Raw genomic sequence first — 21,303 nt, forward strand, 5'->3', positions numbered from 1 at the left:
CAGAATCAGCACGGTTCTTTGGAAGGGAAATCATGTTTAAGCAATTTACTAGAGATCTTTGAGGATGTAGAGTGCTTTGAATAAAAGGAAACCAGCAGATGTACTGTACATAAATTTCAAGAAAGCATTTTGATGAGGTGCCACAAAGTTTACTACAGAAATTAAAAGCTCATGATGTAGAGGACAACATATTAGCATACAAAGAACATTGGCTAGCTAATAGGAAACATTAGGTTTAAATGTGTCATTTTTTGGTTAGCAAGACATAGAAGTGGTGTGCCACAGATATTAGTGCTGTGGCTTTAAGATTTTACTATTTATGTACAAGACTTGGATAAAGGGATCCTGCCACTAAGGCAAGGAGAGGGGAACGTGCTTTCCAAATTGACATCAGGTTCCAAGAATTCAATCTAAATGAGACAGTGATAACTCAAAGTTGTTACAATCTGATTGTCAACCTCAACTGTTGGATTAAGTCCTCCCCTTCTTTGATGACATTCACTGTAACTTGAAGAGTGGTCTGTTGCTGCTGTCCAAAGCGTTTGATCAAATCCTGCACTGCCTCCACAGATTCAGCATACACATCATCCAAAAGTTCCTTCTGTAAATCCTCCAGCCATGTCCAGAGCTACAAAACAGAAAACACCACAACTAGAATATTAACAATGTGGAAAATAATGGGGGGATGATTGAGAACAGATTTGAATAGAAAGTTGAAATAAGAGCAGAAAATGCTGGAGAAGCTCAGCAGATCTGGCGGCATACGGGGACAAATGGGGTAATGATTTGATTCCCAAAGAGTTAGGGTGTTGACTTGCTCACTGAACTGGCATGTTTTGTCACCATGCTAGGTGACATCATCAGTGGAGCCTCAAATGAAGCGATGTTATTCTACTTCACTAGGAATTTATACTGTCCGGTCCATAATGCTAGGTCGTGTCATTTCCGGTCTTGATCTGTATGGGTTTGTTTTTGGGATCCAATTCTGTGTTTGTTGATTGCATTACAGGTGGAGAACCATGCCTCTAGGAATTCCTGTGCGTGTCTATGTTTGGCTTGGGCTACTATGGTTACCTTGTCCCAGTTAAACTGATGGCCTTCTTTGTCTGAGTGTACAGATATTAAGGAGAGTTCATTTTGCTGCGAGTTTATGGTCACGTATTCTGATGGCTAGTTTCCTTCCTGTCTGTCTGATGTAATGTTTGTGGCAGTTGTTGCGTGGTATTTTGTAAACCACGTTGGTTCTACATGTTGTGAGAATAGAGTCTTTAATCCTTTTAAAGTGTTGTCGTAGTATGGCGCTGGGCTTTCGGGCCACCATGATTCCTAGGGGCCTTAGAAGTCTTGTTGTCAGTTCCAATATGTTCTTGATGTAGGACAGCGTGGCCAGTGTGTAAGGGAGTACTGTGTCTTCCTGTTGTTGTATGTTTAGTAAGCATCTGCAGATGAATTTGCGAGGATATCCGTTTATAGTGTTTATATCTGCAGATGCCAACCATGCAATATCTGCCACAAACATTATATTGGACAAACAGGAAGGAAACTAGCCATCAGAATATATGAACATCAACTAGCAATGTCCTTAATTTTGGCATACTCAGACAATGAATAACATCGCCTCAATGGGGGCTCCACTGATCTTGTCACCTAGCATGGTGATGAAACATCTGAGTGAAAACAAACCAGCTCGGTGAGCAAATCGACAACCTCACCCTCAACTCAGCTGCAGATCTTTGCCCAAACTTTAAACTCCCAAAGAGTCTTTGGGCTCAAAATATTAACTCTGCTGATTGTTCAGAGAGAAACAATGTTAATTATGTTTTTTTCTAAGTTGCTGCTCCTTTTGTTACATCTCAATCTAAACCATTACCATGAGCTTGAAATTCATTTGGTGAGCATATTGATTAAGTAGTAGCAACATTGCAATTATAGGTGCTGTAAGGCATTTATTAGCAGGTTACATGGCAATAAGTTTTAAGTGGAAAGCCAGTGCCCATTGTGCTTGGCTGCTGGAAAGCAGAAGATACAATAGAACAAGCCTGTTCTTTTAAAAAAATCTAGTATGTGGTCACTGGTCCACATGAAAAAATCCTAATCCTGTGTGGCAGGAACTTACTGCAGTTCAAGCTTCACAGAGATGCGTACAGTAGATTATGCTTTCAACTCAAAAGCAAAATATGTTGGAATGTTGGAAATCTGAAAATAGGACTACTCTGAAAAACTGCCATTTAAAATGTGGGCTAGGATGCTATCAACTTGCAGTATCACACAATGGTGTAACGCATACCAAAATTCACCATTCTGCCAAGTTTCTGGTAAAATACAACTCAAGGTGAGGAACAGGGGAAGCACATTTCTTAAATACATTTGTAATTTCTTGTCAGCTGATTGCCAAAACCCACCTAATTCATGACGCAGAAGACGGGCCATTGTTCATTAAGACCCTGACTCGTCATCCAAGCAGATCTTTCAAGTGGGATAGAGACACATTATGATATATCTAAAACGTACTGAATTTCAGAACCAGCTTCAGGAAAATTGAGACAGATTTTATCTTCATTTAATGTTTTTAAAATTAGTTTCTTCCCTGAAATCTTAAGCACCTGCCGGGGCTCCAGCACCCCGAGTAGGATGCCCTCCAAGGCAAGTATGTGTGACCACCTCCTGAATCTGCAGTACCAATCTCCTGCCACGCAAGCTACATCTCAGCATTCAGACTGTACTGGCTTCAGGACTATTTTAATCAGTAGGTCAGCAAGTTGCATGACAGTAAGACACAGTAGTCATAAGGTCAGCTAAACCTTCCAGCTACTTCAACATACCCTGCCTGGGAGTTAAAATAGAGTTCAATACATCCAAGGAATAACTAATGGGAATTGCAACTGCCCATGTTCTGTCACTTTTGTGGAGGATTTCTGGAATAATTGCACAGAGGCCAATACTGTGTCACCAAACTACCTTTAATTACGTGTGCAGAGTATAGGGGCTGTTGCCAGCTAGCTCAGAGCCAGTCCCTAGAATCAGGAAACTCAATTTCCTGCTTATGTCTGTCAGCCCAGTGCTCTCTGATTGGCCTAGGTTAACAACTCCAATCAAGGATCTCAGTCAATGAGATCCATCTGGTCCTACAACTATATTCTTAGAGATATCAAGAACTGATGATGCTGGAACCAGAGGTAACACAGTGTGGAGGTGAATGAACACAGCAGGCCAGGCAGCATCAGAGGAGCAGGGAAGTTGATGTTTCGGGTCAGGACACTTACTGAGAAATGGGGAGCAGGTCGGGAATCTCAGAAATAGAGAGAGGAGTGGGGCTGGGGAAGATAATGGGATGGTGATAGGTGAGTGCAGGTAGGGAGTGGTGGGGATTAGTCAGTGAGATGGGAGGGGCAGTTGTTGCGAGACAAGATGGACAGGTTGTGTCAGGTCAAGGAGACTGGGATGAGAGGGAGGGTTGGACATGGGATGAGCCCAGGATTGGGGACATTTAAAACTGGTGAAATCTATTTTTAGACCATTGGGCTGTAGACTATATTTTGCCATTTGATTCCAATTCAACAGTTATGATTTCATTTTAATTTGTTTATTTTGTAATATTAAAACTGAAGTAAACAATGCAAGTTTATGACAGCTAAGATATAATATCCTAATATGGCTTGCTCCATTGGCTGGATGGATAGTCTGCAATGCACAGCGGCACCAAAATCTTGGGTTCAATTCCTGCACTGCTGAGGTTACCATGAAGGACTCTCCTCAACCTCACTCCTCACCTGAGGCATGGTGACCCTCAGGGTATGCCACCACCAGTTGTCTCTCTCTGTCTCTCTACTGAGCGAACAGTCCCATGGTCCAGTAAAACTATAGCAACTTCACTAATATCTTTACTTCTAAATAAAGTCACCTGTTCCCTAGAACAGTTATATTCCACTAACAAGATCTATTTATCATCATACATAAAACATAGGAAGATAGTATCTTCTGTACATCAGCAGAGGTCATAGTTCTTTCAGAGTATTTCTAGACAGACACTCAATTGAACCACAACCAAGAAATGTCTTCCTATTTCAAATAATACTTGTACAAGGTATAATATTTTTTCTGATGAAGGGTCGAGGCCCGAAATGTCAGCTTTTGTGCTCCAAAGTTGCTGCTTGGCCTGCTGTGCTCATCCAGCTCCACATTTCGTTATCAAGGTATAACATGCATTCGTTTTCTTTGAATCTGAATAAAATGCTCAATGGAAATGGTTGCCTTGTGCCAGTCATGCCAACTGACTTAATTGCAAAGTTAAATTTTATCGGAATAAATGCCAAATGTTTTATAGGTTCCAATTATGACATATGCCTTTCAAAAGGATCATTCATTCACAAATTGATTTATTTTGCTTATGCCAATACAGAGAGGAGCAACAAAGGGGAAAACTTACGTTTAACATTGCAAAAATAAAATTAGGATGCCATAGAATTTTCAGGAAATGCCCTGGTCAGGCTGCATTGAAGGATCATAGATCATAGATCATAGAATCACTACAGCGTGGAGGCAAGCCCTTCGGCCCAACACGTCCACACTGTCCCTCAGAGCATCGCATCTAGACCCATCCCTCATAACCCACCTTATCTACACATCCCTGAACACTATGGGCAATTTAACATAGCCAATCTACCTAAACTGCACATCTTTGGACTGTGGAAGGAAACTGGAGCACCCAAAAGAAAACAAAGCTGACACGGGGAGAATGTGCAAACTCCTCACAGACAGTTGCCCGAGGGTGGACTCAAACCTGGGTTCCTGGAGCTGTGAGGCAGCAGTGCTAACTATTGAGCCACCATGCTGCCCCAGAATTCAAGAGCCTCTTAAGGGGGCACCCAGATTTGAACTGGGGACCTCGTGATCTGCAGTCAAATGCTCTACCACTGAGCTACACCCCCACTGCAAATTTATAGAATCCCTACATTGTGAAAACAGGCCCTTCAGCCCAACAAGTCCACACTGTCCCTCAGAGCATGCCACTCAGAACCATCCCCCTATAACCCACCTAATCTACACATCCCTGAACACTACAGACAATTTAGTACAGCCAATCCACCTAGCATGCACATCTTTGGACTGTGGGAGGAAACCGGAGCACCCAGAGAAAATCCACGCAGACAAGGGAGAACATGCAAATTCCACAGACAGTCACCCAAGGGTGGAATGGAATCCAGGTCCCTGGTGCTGTGAAGCAGCAATACTAATCACTGAGCCACCATGCCACCCCGGGTGAAGAAATAAAAATAATATTTCAGGTTTTTTGTTATTTTATCAACCTCAAAGTTTAGCTCTGTTAACTTTGCACGTGTACTGTGCACACCATTAAAATTTCAAAGTGCTTCACAGTAGGGCAATGAATAGAATACCAATAGTTTAAACCAAGCTTGTTAGAATGCCTTCCACCCATTTAAATGAACATATTTTGTTGCATTTTGTATGTCAACATTATCTTTTTAAATTCCTGCATCAATGTTTTCAACAGAATGTGTATGTTTAATCTGACGACTGGTTTGATACAATTTGTTTCAAAATACTTCTAAAAATATCTTAAACAATAATTTTTTACCCTCAGTAACTAATATTTGTACAGCAAGATATTACATGAGGTGCCAGCACTCATAATTCATGGCCTTCCTACTAAATTGAATGTGTTCAGCAACTTCCAGACTTCATCTAAATGGTTGCAGCACTCAGCCAATTGGCTCCTGTAGTACTTCCTGCTTCTGATCTCTGCCTGTAGCCTCTGTAGGGTATTTGGTAGCACTAATCACTTCAAAGTGTTTTAATGGATAGTTACACTTCATAATATTGCTGTGGTAGAATTCTCTGCACCAGAGGGCAGTAAATTTCAGTCACGGAGTATGTTCTGTACAGAGATTGTTAGATTTATGGATACCAAGGGACAGGGGGGATAGTTTGGGAGAATGATGTCTGAAGAACTGAGGGAGATCAATATTTGTATAGAAATGGTGCTGGGAAAATTGTTGGGATTGAAGGCTGATAAACCCCCAGGGCCAAATTATCTACATCCCAGAGTACTTAGTGAATGCATTGGTGGTCATTTCCCAGAATTCTATAGACTCTGGCACATTCCCTGCAGATTGGAAGGTAGCTGTTGTCACTCTAATATTCAAAAAGGGTGGTAGAGAGAAAACAGTGAATTATAGACAAGTGAGTCTAACACTGGTAGCGGGGAAAATTATTGAATCAATTATCAAGGCTTTTATCGCAGAGCATTTAGAAAGCAGAGGCAGGATCAGGCAGAGTAAGCACGGATTTATGAAGGGGAAGTCATGCTTGACAAATCTGTTGGAATTCTATGAAAATGTAGCTAATAGAGTTGGCAAGGGCGAGCCAATGTAGTATATTTGGACTTTCAGATTGACAAAATCCTACGTAAGAGATTAACGTGCAAGATTAAAGCGCATTGGGCAAAGTATACTGAAATGGATAGGAAACTGGTTGGCAGAAAGTAAAAAGTGGGCCACTTTCAAATTGGCCGGCAGTAAGTGGTGGGGTGACACAGATTAATACTGGGGCCCCAGCTATTCACATTATATATTAATGATTTAGATGAGGTAACAAAATGTAACATCTCCAAGTTTTCAGATGATACCAAGTCGGGTGAGAGGGTGAACTATGAAGAGGATGCAGAGATCCTACAGCATGATCTGGACAGGTTGGGTGAGTGGGCAAATCAATGACGGACACACTATAATTTGAGTAAATGTAAGGTTATTCACTTCAGAAGCAAAAACAAGGCGGCAGATCACTACCTGAATTGCTGTAAATTGGGAGAGGGGAATATGAAGTGGTACCTGGGTATCCTTGTGCACCAGCAGCTGAAGGTGAGCACGCAGGCGCAACAGGCAGTAAAGAAGGTAAATGGTATGTTGGCCTTCATTGCGTGTTGTTTCGAGTACAGAAGCAGAGATGTGTTGTTGCAGCTGTATAGGGCCTTGGTGAGGCCCCACCAATAATACCGCATGCAGTTTTGGTCTTTTTTCTGAGCAACTTTGCGATTACCCTCAAGGGAATGCAGCGAAGGCTTACCAGGCTGATTCCAGGGATGGCGCATCTAATGTATGAGAAGAGATTGACCAGATAGCAATTGTTTTTCGCTACAGTTTAGACCAATGATGTGGGATCTCATAGAGACTTATAAAATTCTAATAGGACTGGATAAGCTAGAGGTAGGGAGGAAGGTCCCAATGGTGGTGTCCAGAACCAGGGGTCACAGTATGAGGATTTGGGATAGACGATTTAGGATGGAGATGAGGAGACATTTCTTCACCCAAAGAGTGGTGAGCCTATGGAATTCATAACCACAGGACATAGCTGATGCCAAAACAGTGAATGCATTCAAGAGGCAACTAAATATAGCATTTGGAGCGAATGGGATCAGCGGTTACGGGGAGAATGCAGAATTAGGCTATTGAGTAGGACGATTAGCCATGATCATGAAGAATGGCGGAGCAGGCTAGGAGGGCTGAATAGCCTATCCTACTCTTATCTTCCATGTTTCTATGTTGAGATCGATGATCAGCTATGCCGTACAGTAATAGAACAGGCTTGAGGGTTGAATAACCTACTCCTGCTTCCCATTTTCCTATGTTTTCAGAGGAAATATAGCTGTCTTGACTGCAGTCAAATGTCATACTGCAACCTGAACTAGTAGTGTGAGCAGGAAAAGGAAAACAGGAACAGACGTTTAAACTTTGTTACCAGTTGTCAAAAAATATGCTCCTAATTGCTTGCGCATGCTAGATTTCTATCATTTATGACTTGGGACACCCAGGCTCCTTTTGGCATAAACACTTCCTAATCTCTCATCATTCGAGAAATATTCTGCAACAAAGTGAATGGAATCACAGAATCCCTACAGTGCAGGAAGGAGCCAATCGGCCCATCTAATCTACACTGACCCTCCGAAGAAGCTCCCACCTTATTCCCTGTAACCCTGCATTTACCATGTAGTCTGCATATCCCTGGACACTACAGAGCAATTTAGCATGGCCGATCCACCAAACCTACACAGCTTTGGGCTGGGAGGAAACTGGATCACCTTGTGAAAACCCATTCAGACAGGGGGTGAACATGCAAACTCTGCACAAGGTTGGAATCAAACCTGGGTCTCTGGTGCCACGAGGCAGTAGTGTCAAAGACCATGCTGGCCAAAGTATAAGGATAACCTCATACTTTTCAACATTATATGTCACCTGCCATTTCCTGCACACTCACTCAGCCTGTCCAAATCTCCTTCAACCCTCTTTTCACTTTACATCAATGAGAAGCTAGAAAAAGGAATTCTGAACACAAAGTGGGGAAAAAAAAGTACTGAGAGGTAAAAAGTTTACACTGATTCAATTTTTCAGCAGAAATGATGTGGAAGAATTAAAATGTTGCAACGTAGAAAATATCACCCCTCCAATAACATGGCATAAAGTAATGTAGTAGCACAAAATTCCTGAAATGAATTTGCCTCTAGGAATTCATCCAGGAGCTCCACGGAATTTCTCTCAGATAGTGCATCTGAATAAATCTTTGCAGGTCCATCAAGAAACTTTCTGACTAAGTACTTGAATTGGAATATTTTACACCTTGTAAGGCAGAAGTGTAATTACTTATCCCAGGAAACATTACTGCTTTCTTCAGAGGAAGCACAACTCCAGCTGAAATAGAGCCAAGGTCAATGAAATCACCAAGCACAGCATTAAGCAAACCTTGATTCAAGAAAGAATTACTACCCACTGTCAGCGGAAGCAGAAAAATCTTTTCTGACACACCAGGTTAACTAGTTTTAGCAGGGCAACTAGACAATAAAGTTCCTTCTCTATATTCACCAGAGGGCTTCCCAATCTAGAATAAGATCCCAGTCACATGGAAATACGTGAATGTTTCCTGACTTAATTTAATTACTAGCTAAATTCTAAAAGGCAAGAGCTCCCAAAAGGATTGTAATACTTCTAAAAGTTAAGAGACATGTGTTTCCTGGAATGCAGTGCCAGAGGAAGTGGTAGAAGCAAATGTGATAGCCATGTTTAACAGGCATTTAGACAGACACAGGAACAGCAGAGAACAGAGGGATATGGACCATGTGCCCACAGATGGAATTCGTTTATAACAGCATCATGGTCAGTGCAGACCTGGTGGGCTGATGGGCCTGTTCCTGTGCTGTATCTTCCTGTTCTAGCAGCTAGTTCCACCAGCTTTTCACCTTTCAAACCCATATTCCTGCTCAACACAGACCTTCAAGAATCCTAGTCAGCAGATTGGAAGTACATATTTCTACAGATAATTTCCATTATAAACAAAATCACAGAAAATTCTAACATAAGAATGTTGACAGGACAGAACAATTTCGACGGATTACATAAAACACAAAATGCCAGCTTACCTCCTTGACATGGGTGTGAAAAGAGACCGACATATCCAATAGGATCTTCCGCTGCTCCACTCTTCTTACAAAGTCCTGGATCCGATCTTCCAGTTGATGGGCTGCCTGATAAATCTCTTCAGGGTCACACTCCCCTGTTTGAGCCAATTGCTCTGCAGCTTCCAGAAGTTTATCTGCATTGGTATATGTGTTCTACAGAAGAAAGGAACGTATCTATACTTCCTGGTATCATTCAAGTGAACTCTATAATTGAATATTAATTACACAAAATGTCGCTAAGTCTCATCAGGAGCTAGTGTTCAAATTCAAACATTAACTGTTCGCTATTTGTGTATTCTCCAAGTTTCATAACAGGTGAAAATGTAGACAATTTCTGTTTGAAAAAGAAATCTGACTTTTCACATTAAACAGAGGAAGCTTTCTATTTAATCATGGACCTTGTTATATTCTCCCAACATGCTTATGATCTGCTGAATGACAAGGTGGAACTTGCACAAGTCCTTACATTATGAACTAGGCCCACCAGGTGAACTTATGCCACAAAGGCATGAAGTGGTTTGAAAACCAGGCTTGACCTGTAGCAAGTAAAGGCAAGTGTGTAACTAAAACACAGAACTACCTTCAATGAATTCATACAGCAGTTGCTGGAAACTGAAATCAGAACAGAAATACTGAAAATACTCCACAGATCAAACAGCATCTGTGAAAATGAAAACATCAATGTTCAGTTTTAACGGTTCTGATGACAGGTCATCAACCACATACATTAATTTTATTTTCCTTCACTTGTGGAGTATATATAGCATTTTATGGTTCACTTTGTTCACATTAGGAATGAATAGCATTCACACTCATTATCTACATAAAGTTAATTAGGAACTATCTTCATTTGGAAGCAAATCTGTTATTTTTATTTTAGAGACAAAGACTTTATAACAATGATTTTACTTTGGGACCCCTGCTATAATATGTCTGCTGTCATGTAGAAGTCTGCATAATATGGGACCTGAAATTACCTTCCAAATAGGATGTGCTCTCATCATGTCCAAACGGCATTAAGTAAAAGATACAAATTTCTTTATTTCAAAAAAAAAGACACATAATGAATTAAAATTGTGCAAGTTCGTTACTTTAGAAATTTCCAGCAATTACCAGGACAAAATAATCTCAGAAATGTCATGCCTTCCATTTGCATGAACATTCCAGCCTGGCCAACACAAAATAATCCAAGGCAACATGCCTCGACAGCGGAGTTTGATTTCTGTGAAAGGCACCAAAACCCATTATGACTGACTTGGTGCTAACAGTCTTTCAGTTATTTTCTCTTGAGACACAATGGGTCTGAGCAAGAGGTCTTCAAATTAGTTCGATTAACATGATGATTCAATATGAAGCCTCCAACGTATGGCTGAAACTGGTTGTCTGAATTGCCTTCAACTGCACACTTTCCAACTAGCCTCCTCTGCTCTTTACATCGACACTGTCAGCAACAAAATCAGCTCTAGGCTACTCAAATAAAAGCTAAAATACTGTGAAAGCTGGGCAGCCAAAATAAGACCATAATGTACAGAAACAGCATTAGGTCATTTGGCCTACTGAGTCTGCTTCACCAATCATGGCTGATAGGTTTTTCAATCCCATTCTCCCCCCACCCCTTCCCATAACCCTTGCACTCTTACCAGTCAAGAACCTATCTATCTCCGTTTTAAATACATTCAGTGACTTGGCGACCACAGCCCTCTGCAGCAATTAGTTCCATTGATTAACCACCCTCTGGGTGAAGAATTTCCTCTTCTAAAACGTCATCCCCTCACCCCAAGGCTGTGCCCTCAGGTCCTAGTCTCTCCTATGAAACAGACATTGTTGGAAGAAGGCAGTGGGCCTGGCAGCCCATCAGGGGAGAAAGAAAAACTTAACATTACAAACTCCTTTTTCAGAAGTCTTTAATTCAGGCATTTCTAAGCCTACCTCCAATCCCAACCTCTCTCCAAGTCAGATTTCCAGAAAAATCCAATATCCTGCCTCTAAAGTTAACTAATTTCTCAAACTGCAAGACTAATAATGCTGCACCTTCAATTATAATTCATCTGCATCCAAGCTTCTAGGAAAGGAATTTTGTCAGACCGACCACTACCAAACTCCACTTGACACTTACTAGATTCTAATTGAGACAAGATTCTAATTGGGTCTGGGTGGGCTGCTTTTCGGAGGGTCAGTGAGGACTTGTTGGGCCGAAGGGCCTATTTCCACACTGTAGGTATTCTATAATATGTTTCTATGATGCATATAGGCCCAAATCAGGGTGATGTGCCCCTTAGAGGGGAACTTGCATGTGGTGGTGTTCCCATGTATAAGCTTCCCCAGTCCATTTCAACGGCTGTGAATTTGGAAGATGCTGTTTAAGAAGCATTAGATGGGCCATTGTCTCCACATGCTGTGTGGACTTTGCTGCAGTCACTCTTACTGATACTGTCATGGGCAACTGTATCTCTGACAGGCAGATTTCAGAGAATGAGATCAAGTATGTGGACCCCTCATCAGCTGTTCACTTAGTCTAATAGCCATGTCCTTTAGGACTCGAGTGGCTGAGTCAGTTGAGGTGCTACCAATCCTCTCTTAATGACTGAGGACACCACCACCCGCGCACCCACCCCCTCCAACCCCATTACCCCAAGGGTTAGCCTCTTCAAGACAAAGGAGGGAATCTACGTGTGGAGTCAGAAGAGGTGGGTGAGGTTCTAAACGAATACTGTATGTCAGTATCCACCAAAGCGAAGGAATTGGTGGAAGATGATCTCAGGGAAGGGAGTGCTGCATTTCTAAGCCAAGTTGCTATTAAAAAGCAAGAAGTGTTATGTGTCATAAGAAGGATTAAGGTAGCTAAGTCCCCAGGTGATAATGGGATCTATCCCAGAATATTGAGGGAGGAAAGAGAGCAATTTGCTGGAGCCTTGACAGACATCTTTGTATCCTCTCCAGCCACAGGTGAGGTCCCGCAAGATTGCAGAATTACTAATGTTGCCTCATTGTTTAAGAAAGATAGCAGGATAATCTGGAAATTGCTGGCCTGTGAGCCTCACATTGGTGGTAGGGCAAGTATTAGAAAAGGTTCTCAGGGATAAGATCTATAAGCATTTAGAAGCAAATGGACTTATTGGTGACAGACAGCATTTTTCATGCAGGGGAGTGACAGAGTTTTTTTGAGGACATGACAAAGATGGCTGATGAGGGAAAAGCAGTTGATGCTGTCGACATGGACTTCAACAAAGCTTTGACAAGGTCCCTCATGGCAGACTGGTACAAAAAGTGAAGTCACATAGAATTGGGGTGAGCTGGCAAGATGCTCCGAGGGTTGGCGTCAACTTTTTGAGTCGAAGGGCCTGTTTCCACATTGTAGAGATTCTATGATTTCTATGATTCAAATAAAACAGTCTGACTCCAAACCAAAATACAAACAGATTCTAAACAGGGTCTTATACTTAACATGCATTGTCTGACCTAAAATGTCACCTCTTCTTTACACTGATAAAACCTTTAGTTTGCTCAGGGCAGTGACTTACAAAGGAATTCAGGTATTTACATATACATATTAATCAATTAAAATATTCCAACTGTTTAATGATTTAACAGCATCTTAGGTTTATTCAGTACATCCTCATCAGTGGTGTAACCCTTAGATCTTTTAGTTATAAATTCTGTGTCTGATATTCCTCTCTCACTAACACCCGGAAGAGGAGCAAGGCTCAGAAAGCTTGTGTTTTCAAATAAACCTGTTGGACTATAACGTGATGTTGTGATTTCTGACCTTGTCCACCCCAGACCAACACCAGCACATTAACATCATGGCTTTCCAAGTACAAGTGCTTTCTAACATCTCTCCTGAATAGCCTCACCTCAATTCTTAGATAATACCCTCAGTTCCATGTTCTTCAACTCGTGGAACAGTTTATCTTTACTTACCCTGTCTTTTCCTTTTTACGTTCTGACACCACCTGCATGTTCCTCTCCAAGGCATACACCATCATAACTTGAAACATACGACCACTCCTCCGCTGTCACTGTGTTGAATCATGGTATTCCCTAACAGTACCTCAGCGGTAGGGTTTACCTTTGCATGAAGGACTGCAATTGTTCAAGAAGGCAGCAACTTTTCAAGGGCAATTTGGGACTGGCAATCAATACCATCCAGCCACTGAAGCCGTCAATGAAGGAACAAAAAGTTATTAACGTACCCTCCAAAGCCATCAAATCCTGAAGCAGGATTTTAATCTGGAGATTCTGGGCCAAATTAGGGATGCTACCGCTGTACAATAATATCTCTTCTATTGTTCATTCCAGGTATCCAATTTAATAGGCCGAAGTCAATCACCACAAGGTAGTGCTATAGTAAAAGCAACACCTCCAGATAAAAAAAACTGCATCACTTACAAGAAATAATTTGGCTCTCAATTTCAACAATAACTGTGAATGTTTGTAATAAGTATCTTTAAATACAAAGGGAAATACCGGGGATACTAGAATTCTAAAATGCACCAATAAATACTGGAAACTCAGAGGCCTGGACAACACCTGGTAAGATAGAAATAACCTGCAATCATAATGTGCTTTTCACTGTCACCTGATGTCCAAAATCACTTCACAGAACAAGTACTTTTTGGAGGTGTTGATTGCTGTTGTGATATACTATGTGGGAAAGGGCAGGACACAGATTTGATTCCAGCCATAAGACCGTAAGACACAGGAGTGGAAGTAAGGCCATTTAGCCCATCAAGTCCACTCTGCCATTTAAATCATGGCTGATGGGCATTTCAACTCCACTTCCCTGCACTCTCCCCATAGCCCTTGATTCCTTCTGAGATCAAGAATTTGTTGATCTCTGCCTTGAAGGCATCCAACATCCCTGCCTCTACTGCAATCTGCGGCAATGAATTCCACTCGCTGGCTGAAGAAATGTCGTCTCATTTCAGTTTTAAATTTACCCCCTCTAATTTTAAGGCTGCGCCCACGGGTCCTAGTCTCCCCGCCTAACGGAAACAACTTCCTAGCGTCCACCCCTTCTAAGCCATACATTATCTTGTAAGTTTCTATTAGATCTCCCCTCAACCTTCTAAACTCTAATGAGTACAATCCCAGGATCCTTAGCCGTTCATCATACGTTAAACCTACCATTCCAGTATTCATCCGTGTGAATCTCTGCTGGACACACTCCATTGCTAGTATGTCCTTCCTGAGGTGTGCGGCCCAAAATTGGACACAGTATTCTAAATGGGACCTAACTAGAGCCTTATAAAGCCTCAGAAGCACAGCGCTGCTTTTATATTCCAACCCTCTTGAGATAAACGACAACATCACATTTGCTTTCTTAATTACGGACTCTACCTGCAAGATAAGGAAGGATACCACTTTGATTGGGACAACACATCCATCCTAGGGCATGCCAAACAGAGACACGCACGAGAATTCCTAGAAGCATGGCATTCCAACCAGAACCCCATCAACAAACACAGTGGCTCCAAATCAATCTACCATCCTCTGAGAAAAAGAACAGGAAATGACATCACCAACGCAGGAAATGGCATCACCAACCCAAGGAAACCTAAACAGATAAACAGAAAGCAGGACATAACACCAGCGCTTCATCGGAGGCTCACTGATGATATTACCTAGAATGGTGACAAAACGTCTGAAAACTAACCTTCCAGCTCAACGAGCAAACTCACATCCAGAAACTCAACCTGAGCTACAAATCTTCTCAAAACTCGCTGGTTATTTCCAAAATACTACAGTCATTGTCCCCAAGGGTTCCTTCACCGAAAGCTCCCTATTAAATCTGAAAACCCAGAGCTGCATGTCCCCTAGCGACCTGCAATCTCATCATCATATCATGAATTCTTGTTGAGATCCACTCCCAACCCGATTTTTCCCAGTCTACCTCCAAACTGAAGCTTCCCATAATACCTGTAATAGAAAAGGCATGCAATTTATTTTCTTGCCCACATCCTTACTATTGGTAGGAGGCTTGGACAGAGTTCCCATCATAAGAGTTCCTTTGCAGTTCCTCTATCTACTCAGATCCTATGCCTTCTGATTTTGTATTGCTTCTTGCTTTCGATTTAATTTCATTTCTTACTGACAAGGTAACACTGCCCTCTCTGCCTGTCCTTTGGATAAGAGGTAGATCCTTGAATATTTAGTTACCAGGCCTGATCTCCAGCCTTTGGGACTCTCTGTCCTGGCCACGGAGAACAGTGTCTATTCCCTTTGCTATACTATCCCCAATTACAACGTCGACTGTTTTTCTCCCCCTCTGAAATACAGTTCTCTATACCACTATCCTATATATGGTCAGTTTGCTCATCCTCCCTACAACCCCCACTGTTGCTCTATGCGTGGCTAACAATTGCAAACCTCTACCTGTCTCACTCCTAGTCACACCCTCTAGACCCTGGCCAAATTTCAGGTAGCTAATCTAAGGAGTATGGCTACCTCCTGAAATACAGCATCCAGCTAACTCCCCATTCCTGGTATGTTGCAGTGTTTGGTGCCCAGACTCCAGCTCATCCTGCTGAGCTAGAACTCCTCAAGCAATCAACACTTCATACAGATGTGGTCACTATGAACCACAACGGGGTCCACCAAATCCCACATCACGCAGTTACAACACATTGCCTGGCTCGGCAATTCTTTTTAATTACTTTGTTCTTAATTTGATTTTTACAAATTTCATACTGGTCTTTCTGCTTGTTGCCTGGAAATATTTCCTCTCGTTACCTTCAATCTGAAAGTAAACGAAAATTGATAGTCGAATTAGTAGCTATTACCACCTTTTGAACATACAGTTTACCTGCCATATCACTCTTTTGCACTGGGTTTCAATTTATTCTGTTTAAAAAAAACCTTGTAAGCTATGAGCCAAAACATCAAGCAAAAAGCACCTCTTCTGCTCTGCAGCAAATTCACGAGCTGCTCTGAAATCCCTAATGTATCCTTCAGTCAGCTACCTTATCAACCTTTTCACTAGGCATGTGAATGTTAAGCTTTGAAAATAAAGAAAAGATTCATTTATATGGGGATTTACTTTTTTTATTGTATCACAAAATTGGCATCAACTTATGGAAGAGGAAGTCAGTGCTGTGAATAGCATTAGCTAGCTGACCACCATGTGCAGATTCTTGGAGCAGCCGTACCTCTGCACGTTTAGAGGGAGCAGTGCTTATCCGGTGAGGCAAAAAGTGTCGGGTGAAGGGTAATGAACAGCTCAGATTGCTGGTCCGAGTGACCTTTTTCTAAATTCAGTGTATTTCATTATCTTTCCTGCTGGAAACAAACTCGCATACACGGGGCATGATTTCAAAGCTTACAGATGGCAAAAAGTGAATGATAGAATTTTAAAGATAGTACAGGCACAGAGAAAAAAAAATCCTCGATAGTGATGAGATAAGTTATTTCAACAGCATATGGTATCTTTTGATTTATTATTAGAGGATAGAGCACAAAATTCACAAAGTTATGCAAATCACTGCTACAGCCTCATCAGGAAGACTTTGTCCACTACTAGACCCGCACTTGGAGAAGGATCTCCAGCTCTTTGGAGAGGGGGCAGAGTAGGTTTACAAAAATGGGAGCAGGGATGAGAGGCTTCAGCTATTGAAAAATTGATTTTCATATTTGCAGCCCCTTCTAAAAATTAATTTCAACCAACTAACATTCCCTTGCACATTTTGGTTTTGATTTGTTCATTTGAATTTCGTCTCCCTTCAGCAGGTCTGTTTAAAGTGTGTACCAAAAAACATCAAAGCTGACTTCCAAAAATCTAACTGCGTAAGCAGTGAATACAAATTAATTATGCAGCATCAAGAAAATGAATCGTTCAATGCACAAATACGTCACACTGCAGTAATTTATGTTCTAAGCTACGGTACCAATTACTATGATATTGTTTCATAAATTCTTTCATGGGGTATGCGTGTCACAAGCTGAGCCAGCATTTCTTGCCCATTCCTAGATGCCTTTGAGAAGGTGGTGAAGAGCTGTCTTCTTGAACCACTGCATTGCGGCTCATTGGTTAGTACTGCTGCCTCATAGGGGCAGGGAACCTGGATTCGACTGCATGCACCAGTGGCTGTCTGTGTGGAGTTTGCACATTCGCCCTGTGTCTGTGTGGGTTCTCCCCCACAGTCCAAAGATATGCAAGTTACTTGAACTGGACATGCCAAATTTCCCATAGGATGTGCAGACTAGGTGAATTAGCCATGGGAAACGCAGGATTACAGGTAAAGGATAGAAGGGTGAGTCTGAGTGGTATCTTCTTTGGAGGGTTGGTGTAGATTCAACAGGCCGAATGGCCTCCTTCCACACATTAGAAATCCAACGATTTATGAGTTCTACTCCCACGTTGCCTCCAAATTAGCTGAACTATATACCTGCGCTGGTTGTGTCTCACTCTGAATGCGATCTCTCCTTCCTTGCTGAATTCAGCTAGCAGCGCATAATGCATCACAAACATTATGGGTCTCTGTGTATCTTGTGTCAATCAAACACTGAGCTCTACATTGTCCAAGCCTGCACAAGCAAGAGTATTTTAAAATCAAGCTTTGCACAGCCTCACCTGTGCAACTTCTTCAAAATCCTCATGCCGTTTCTGTAAAGCCCTGGCTCTGTGCAATGACTTCCCAACTCCAGTGTGTTTGCTGAGAAAGGCCTCTCCATGATTTTCAATCCAATCCAATACCTACAAAATTTAATTTAAAAAAAGACACTGGGTTAGGAATACACTATCAGATACCTTCAACAAATCAATCATGAGCTGGAATTTTACCAATGACTAATATATTATCGGTTTCTGGGTCAAAAGCAATTATCAACTAAGGTAAAGGACATTCTTTGGCAGATTAATCTCCTTCAACATTCATCAAACATTGCTGATATTTCTTGAGCTGTTGTAATGAAAAAACCAAAACAATTACAATGCAACACATCATGTACTCGTGAGGCCAAATTCTGCAGCAATCCTGACAGTTGGGAAGGAATCCAAAAGAAATACCTCCCAAGCCAGTTCCATCAAGCCATAATCTGGTTGGCATCAGGAGGCCTGTCCATTTAAAGACAAAGATCTCACTTCTCTAAGCAGCCAGGCAATTCGACGGCCAGTAGCACCATCAGGAGCAGTGACCACTGGGGCTGCAAGCAGCAAGAAGCAGCATTAGGAACCAAACCCCAGAAATGAAGCTGAGTAAAGAGACAAGTTAGGCAGGCCACGGCCAGGGAACGAATGTTTCTTCTGAGGGCAGAATGAGTCATGGCTGTTGGTAACAGTGGGGAAATGTGCATTGCAGGGCTCACGTTTGCTGCTGGAGATGAGAGGTCCATATGCTAGTGTATTTTAAGAGGAGCACTCTTCACTCGGCAACCCACCCCAACTCCAAAACACCTCACTTAGGCCCACAGGAAGATTGCCTGCATTTACTGGTTGAAATCAAGAACGTTAGATATAGCAGTGGGTGTGGCCTTTGCACCAGCACCACCGTTTAATTTGATCAGCCTAAACTTGAGCTTCAACTCTACATTCCTGACCGCTCCCTTTATCCCATGATTTAAAGATAGCAAAACTCTGTACATCTCAGCCTAAAGCTTGTTTAAGAACACTGTATTCACAACCCTATGGGGTAGAGAATGTCAAAGAGCCACAACCCTTTAAGTGAAGTAATTCCTCCTCAGTCGGTCCTAAATGATCAGCACCCTTACCCTAAGACTGAGCCCTGTTTTTTAGATTCCAACTAATTGAAACAATCAGCAACTGCCTCTTCAGAGTCTTGCATATCTCAACATGATTCCCTTTCCTTCATCTAAATTCCAGAGAATCTAGATTCAATTCGCAAATACCAACTTAAACATTTGCAGCATCACCTCCAATTCATGCATATCCTTTTGTAAATGTGGAGGCAAAAACTACAAAGTACTTCAAGTATAACTGCACCAAAACCTTATACAACTTTGGAAAGACCTTTTATTCCTGTAGTTCAAGGCACTCACAATAAAGGTCAACACATAAATTGCCTTCCTAATTTCTTGCCGCATTTGTACAGTGACTGAGCAGATACATGATATAATAGCACAGCAATTAGAATTCAGTCAAATAAAAGCAAAATATTGCAGGTGCTGGAAATCTGAACCAAACAAGTTGGTGAAGAAACTCATCAGGTCTGGAAGTATCTGCAGAGAGAGGAACAAAGCTAATGTTTTAAGTCCAATATACTCTATTGTAACAACGTCAGCCAGCTGAATCTCATAGAATGAGTTCTCTGATTAGACTGGATTAACAAGCCCAATCAGCGAGCTCTGGCTGACAGATTTTGGGGTGGCACAATGGCTAAGTGGTTAGCACTGCTGCCTCACAGCGCCAGGGACCCAGGTTCAATTCCACCTTCAGGTAACTGTCTGTGCAGAGTTTGCGCGTTTTCCTCATGTCTGCGTGGGTGAGTTCCGGGTGCTCCGGCTTCCTCCCACAGTCCAAAGATGTGCAGGTTAGATGGGTTGGCCGTGCTAAATTGCCTGTAGCATTCAGGGATACGTAGCTTAGGTGGATTATAAGGGGATGGTCTGGGTGGGACGCTCTGAGGGTCAGTGTGGACTTGTTGGGCTGAAGGGCCTATTTCCACACTGTAGGGATTCTATGTTCATGTGAGTTCAGGTCTCATGAAACATCAACTTACAACTTCCACACAATTTTAAAAAAAGAGTGAACATTCATATTCTTAAACTGAATACATCCTAACTTCCCTACATTACACTGTACTCAATGTGTCATCTTGTCACTCACTCATTTAATCTATCTATACCCTTTTGGGTCCTTCCCTCAGCTTAGTTTTGTAGCTAAGAACTGTAAAACATCTGTCAGGCATGATTCCCTTTTCATAAAGCCATGCTGACTTTGCTTGATTTCATGCAAACACAAAAAATGTGGGAGAAACTCAGGAGGTCTGGCATCAACTGTAGACAGAGAAATGCAATTAATGTTATACATAATACGGACTCTGAAAGGAGTCAAGGCACACTTGCATGTGAACCAGCAAGCAAATCCACAATTCTACACTCTATCCAGTGCCTGTTGCCTTACAGGCAAAAATAGATGCTCAAACCAGAAGACTGGAAAGTGAAGGAATCATCAAACTAACCCAGTTTGTGGAATGGGCAGCACTGGTCAGATCAATTTTGAAGCCCAATGGGTGGGTTCGCCTTTGTGAGAATTTTAAACAAACAGCAAATTGCTTTTCGCAGCTAGGCAACTACCCAATTTCTTACATACAGGATACATATGCAAAGGTGACAGAGAGCTATCTTTCATGAAGCTGGACATGAGCCATACGGCACGTTAGCTCAGTAGTTAGCACTGCTGCCTCTCAGCACCACGGACCAGTGTTCGATTCCGGCCTTGGGTGGCTATTTGTGTGGAATTTGCACATTCTCGCCGTGTCTGCATGGACTTCCTCCAAGAGATCCAGTTTTCTCCCACAATCTAAAGATGTGCAAGTTAGGCAGAATGGTCATGCTAAATTGCCCTGTAATGTCCAGGAATGTGCAGGCAGGGTGGATTGCCCATGGGAATTGCAGGGTTATAGGGCTAGGGTGGGATGGTCTTCAGAGGGTCGGTGTGTACTCAACGGACCAAATGACCTGCTTCCTCACTAGAGGGAATCTATAATTCCTCAGGAGGACTGTTGAAATCCTTAGTATTGCACACTTGCAACTGCAGTAAGATGAAGATTCTCAGACATATACCACAACAAATACCCGTAAGGGTTTATATCAATATATGAGGGAGTATAATCAGCCTGTGCAATTTTTCAGCAGATGATGGAAGACAATTTGCAAGATCT

The 21,303-nt window shown here is 42.0% G+C and overlaps 1 protein-coding gene and 1 non-coding gene across 6 annotated transcripts in view; both read right to left on the bottom strand.

Annotated features, from left to right (window-relative positions):
* Positions 1-21,303, bottom strand: part of LOC125461125 (triple functional domain protein-like) — a 636,773-nt gene that overhangs the window by 408,923 nt on the left and 206,547 nt on the right. For all 5 annotated transcript variants that reach the window (XR_007249410.2, XM_048549570.2, XM_048549543.2 and 2 more), the window contains 3 exons: positions 18,036-18,158; positions 9,428-9,619; positions 459-628 (listed from right to left, as the gene is read on the bottom strand). Coding sequence is in view for 4 of the 5 variants with exons in the window: in XM_048549570.2 (XP_048405527.1) it covers positions 459-628; positions 9,428-9,619; positions 18,036-18,158 (485 nt within the window). In the remaining variant the exon portion in view is untranslated. The remainder of the gene's footprint in view (positions 1-458; positions 629-9,427; positions 9,620-18,035; positions 18,159-21,303) is intronic.
* Positions 4,857-4,928, bottom strand: trnac-gca (transfer RNA cysteine (anticodon GCA)). The gene has a single exon. It is a non-coding gene; the product is annotated as a tRNA-Cys (tRNA).

This window comes from Stegostoma tigrinum, chromosome 2 (assembly GCF_030684315.1).
Source record: "Stegostoma tigrinum isolate sSteTig4 chromosome 2, sSteTig4.hap1, whole genome shotgun sequence".
Taxonomy (NCBI): Eukaryota; Metazoa; Chordata; class Chondrichthyes; order Orectolobiformes; family Stegostomatidae; genus Stegostoma; species Stegostoma tigrinum.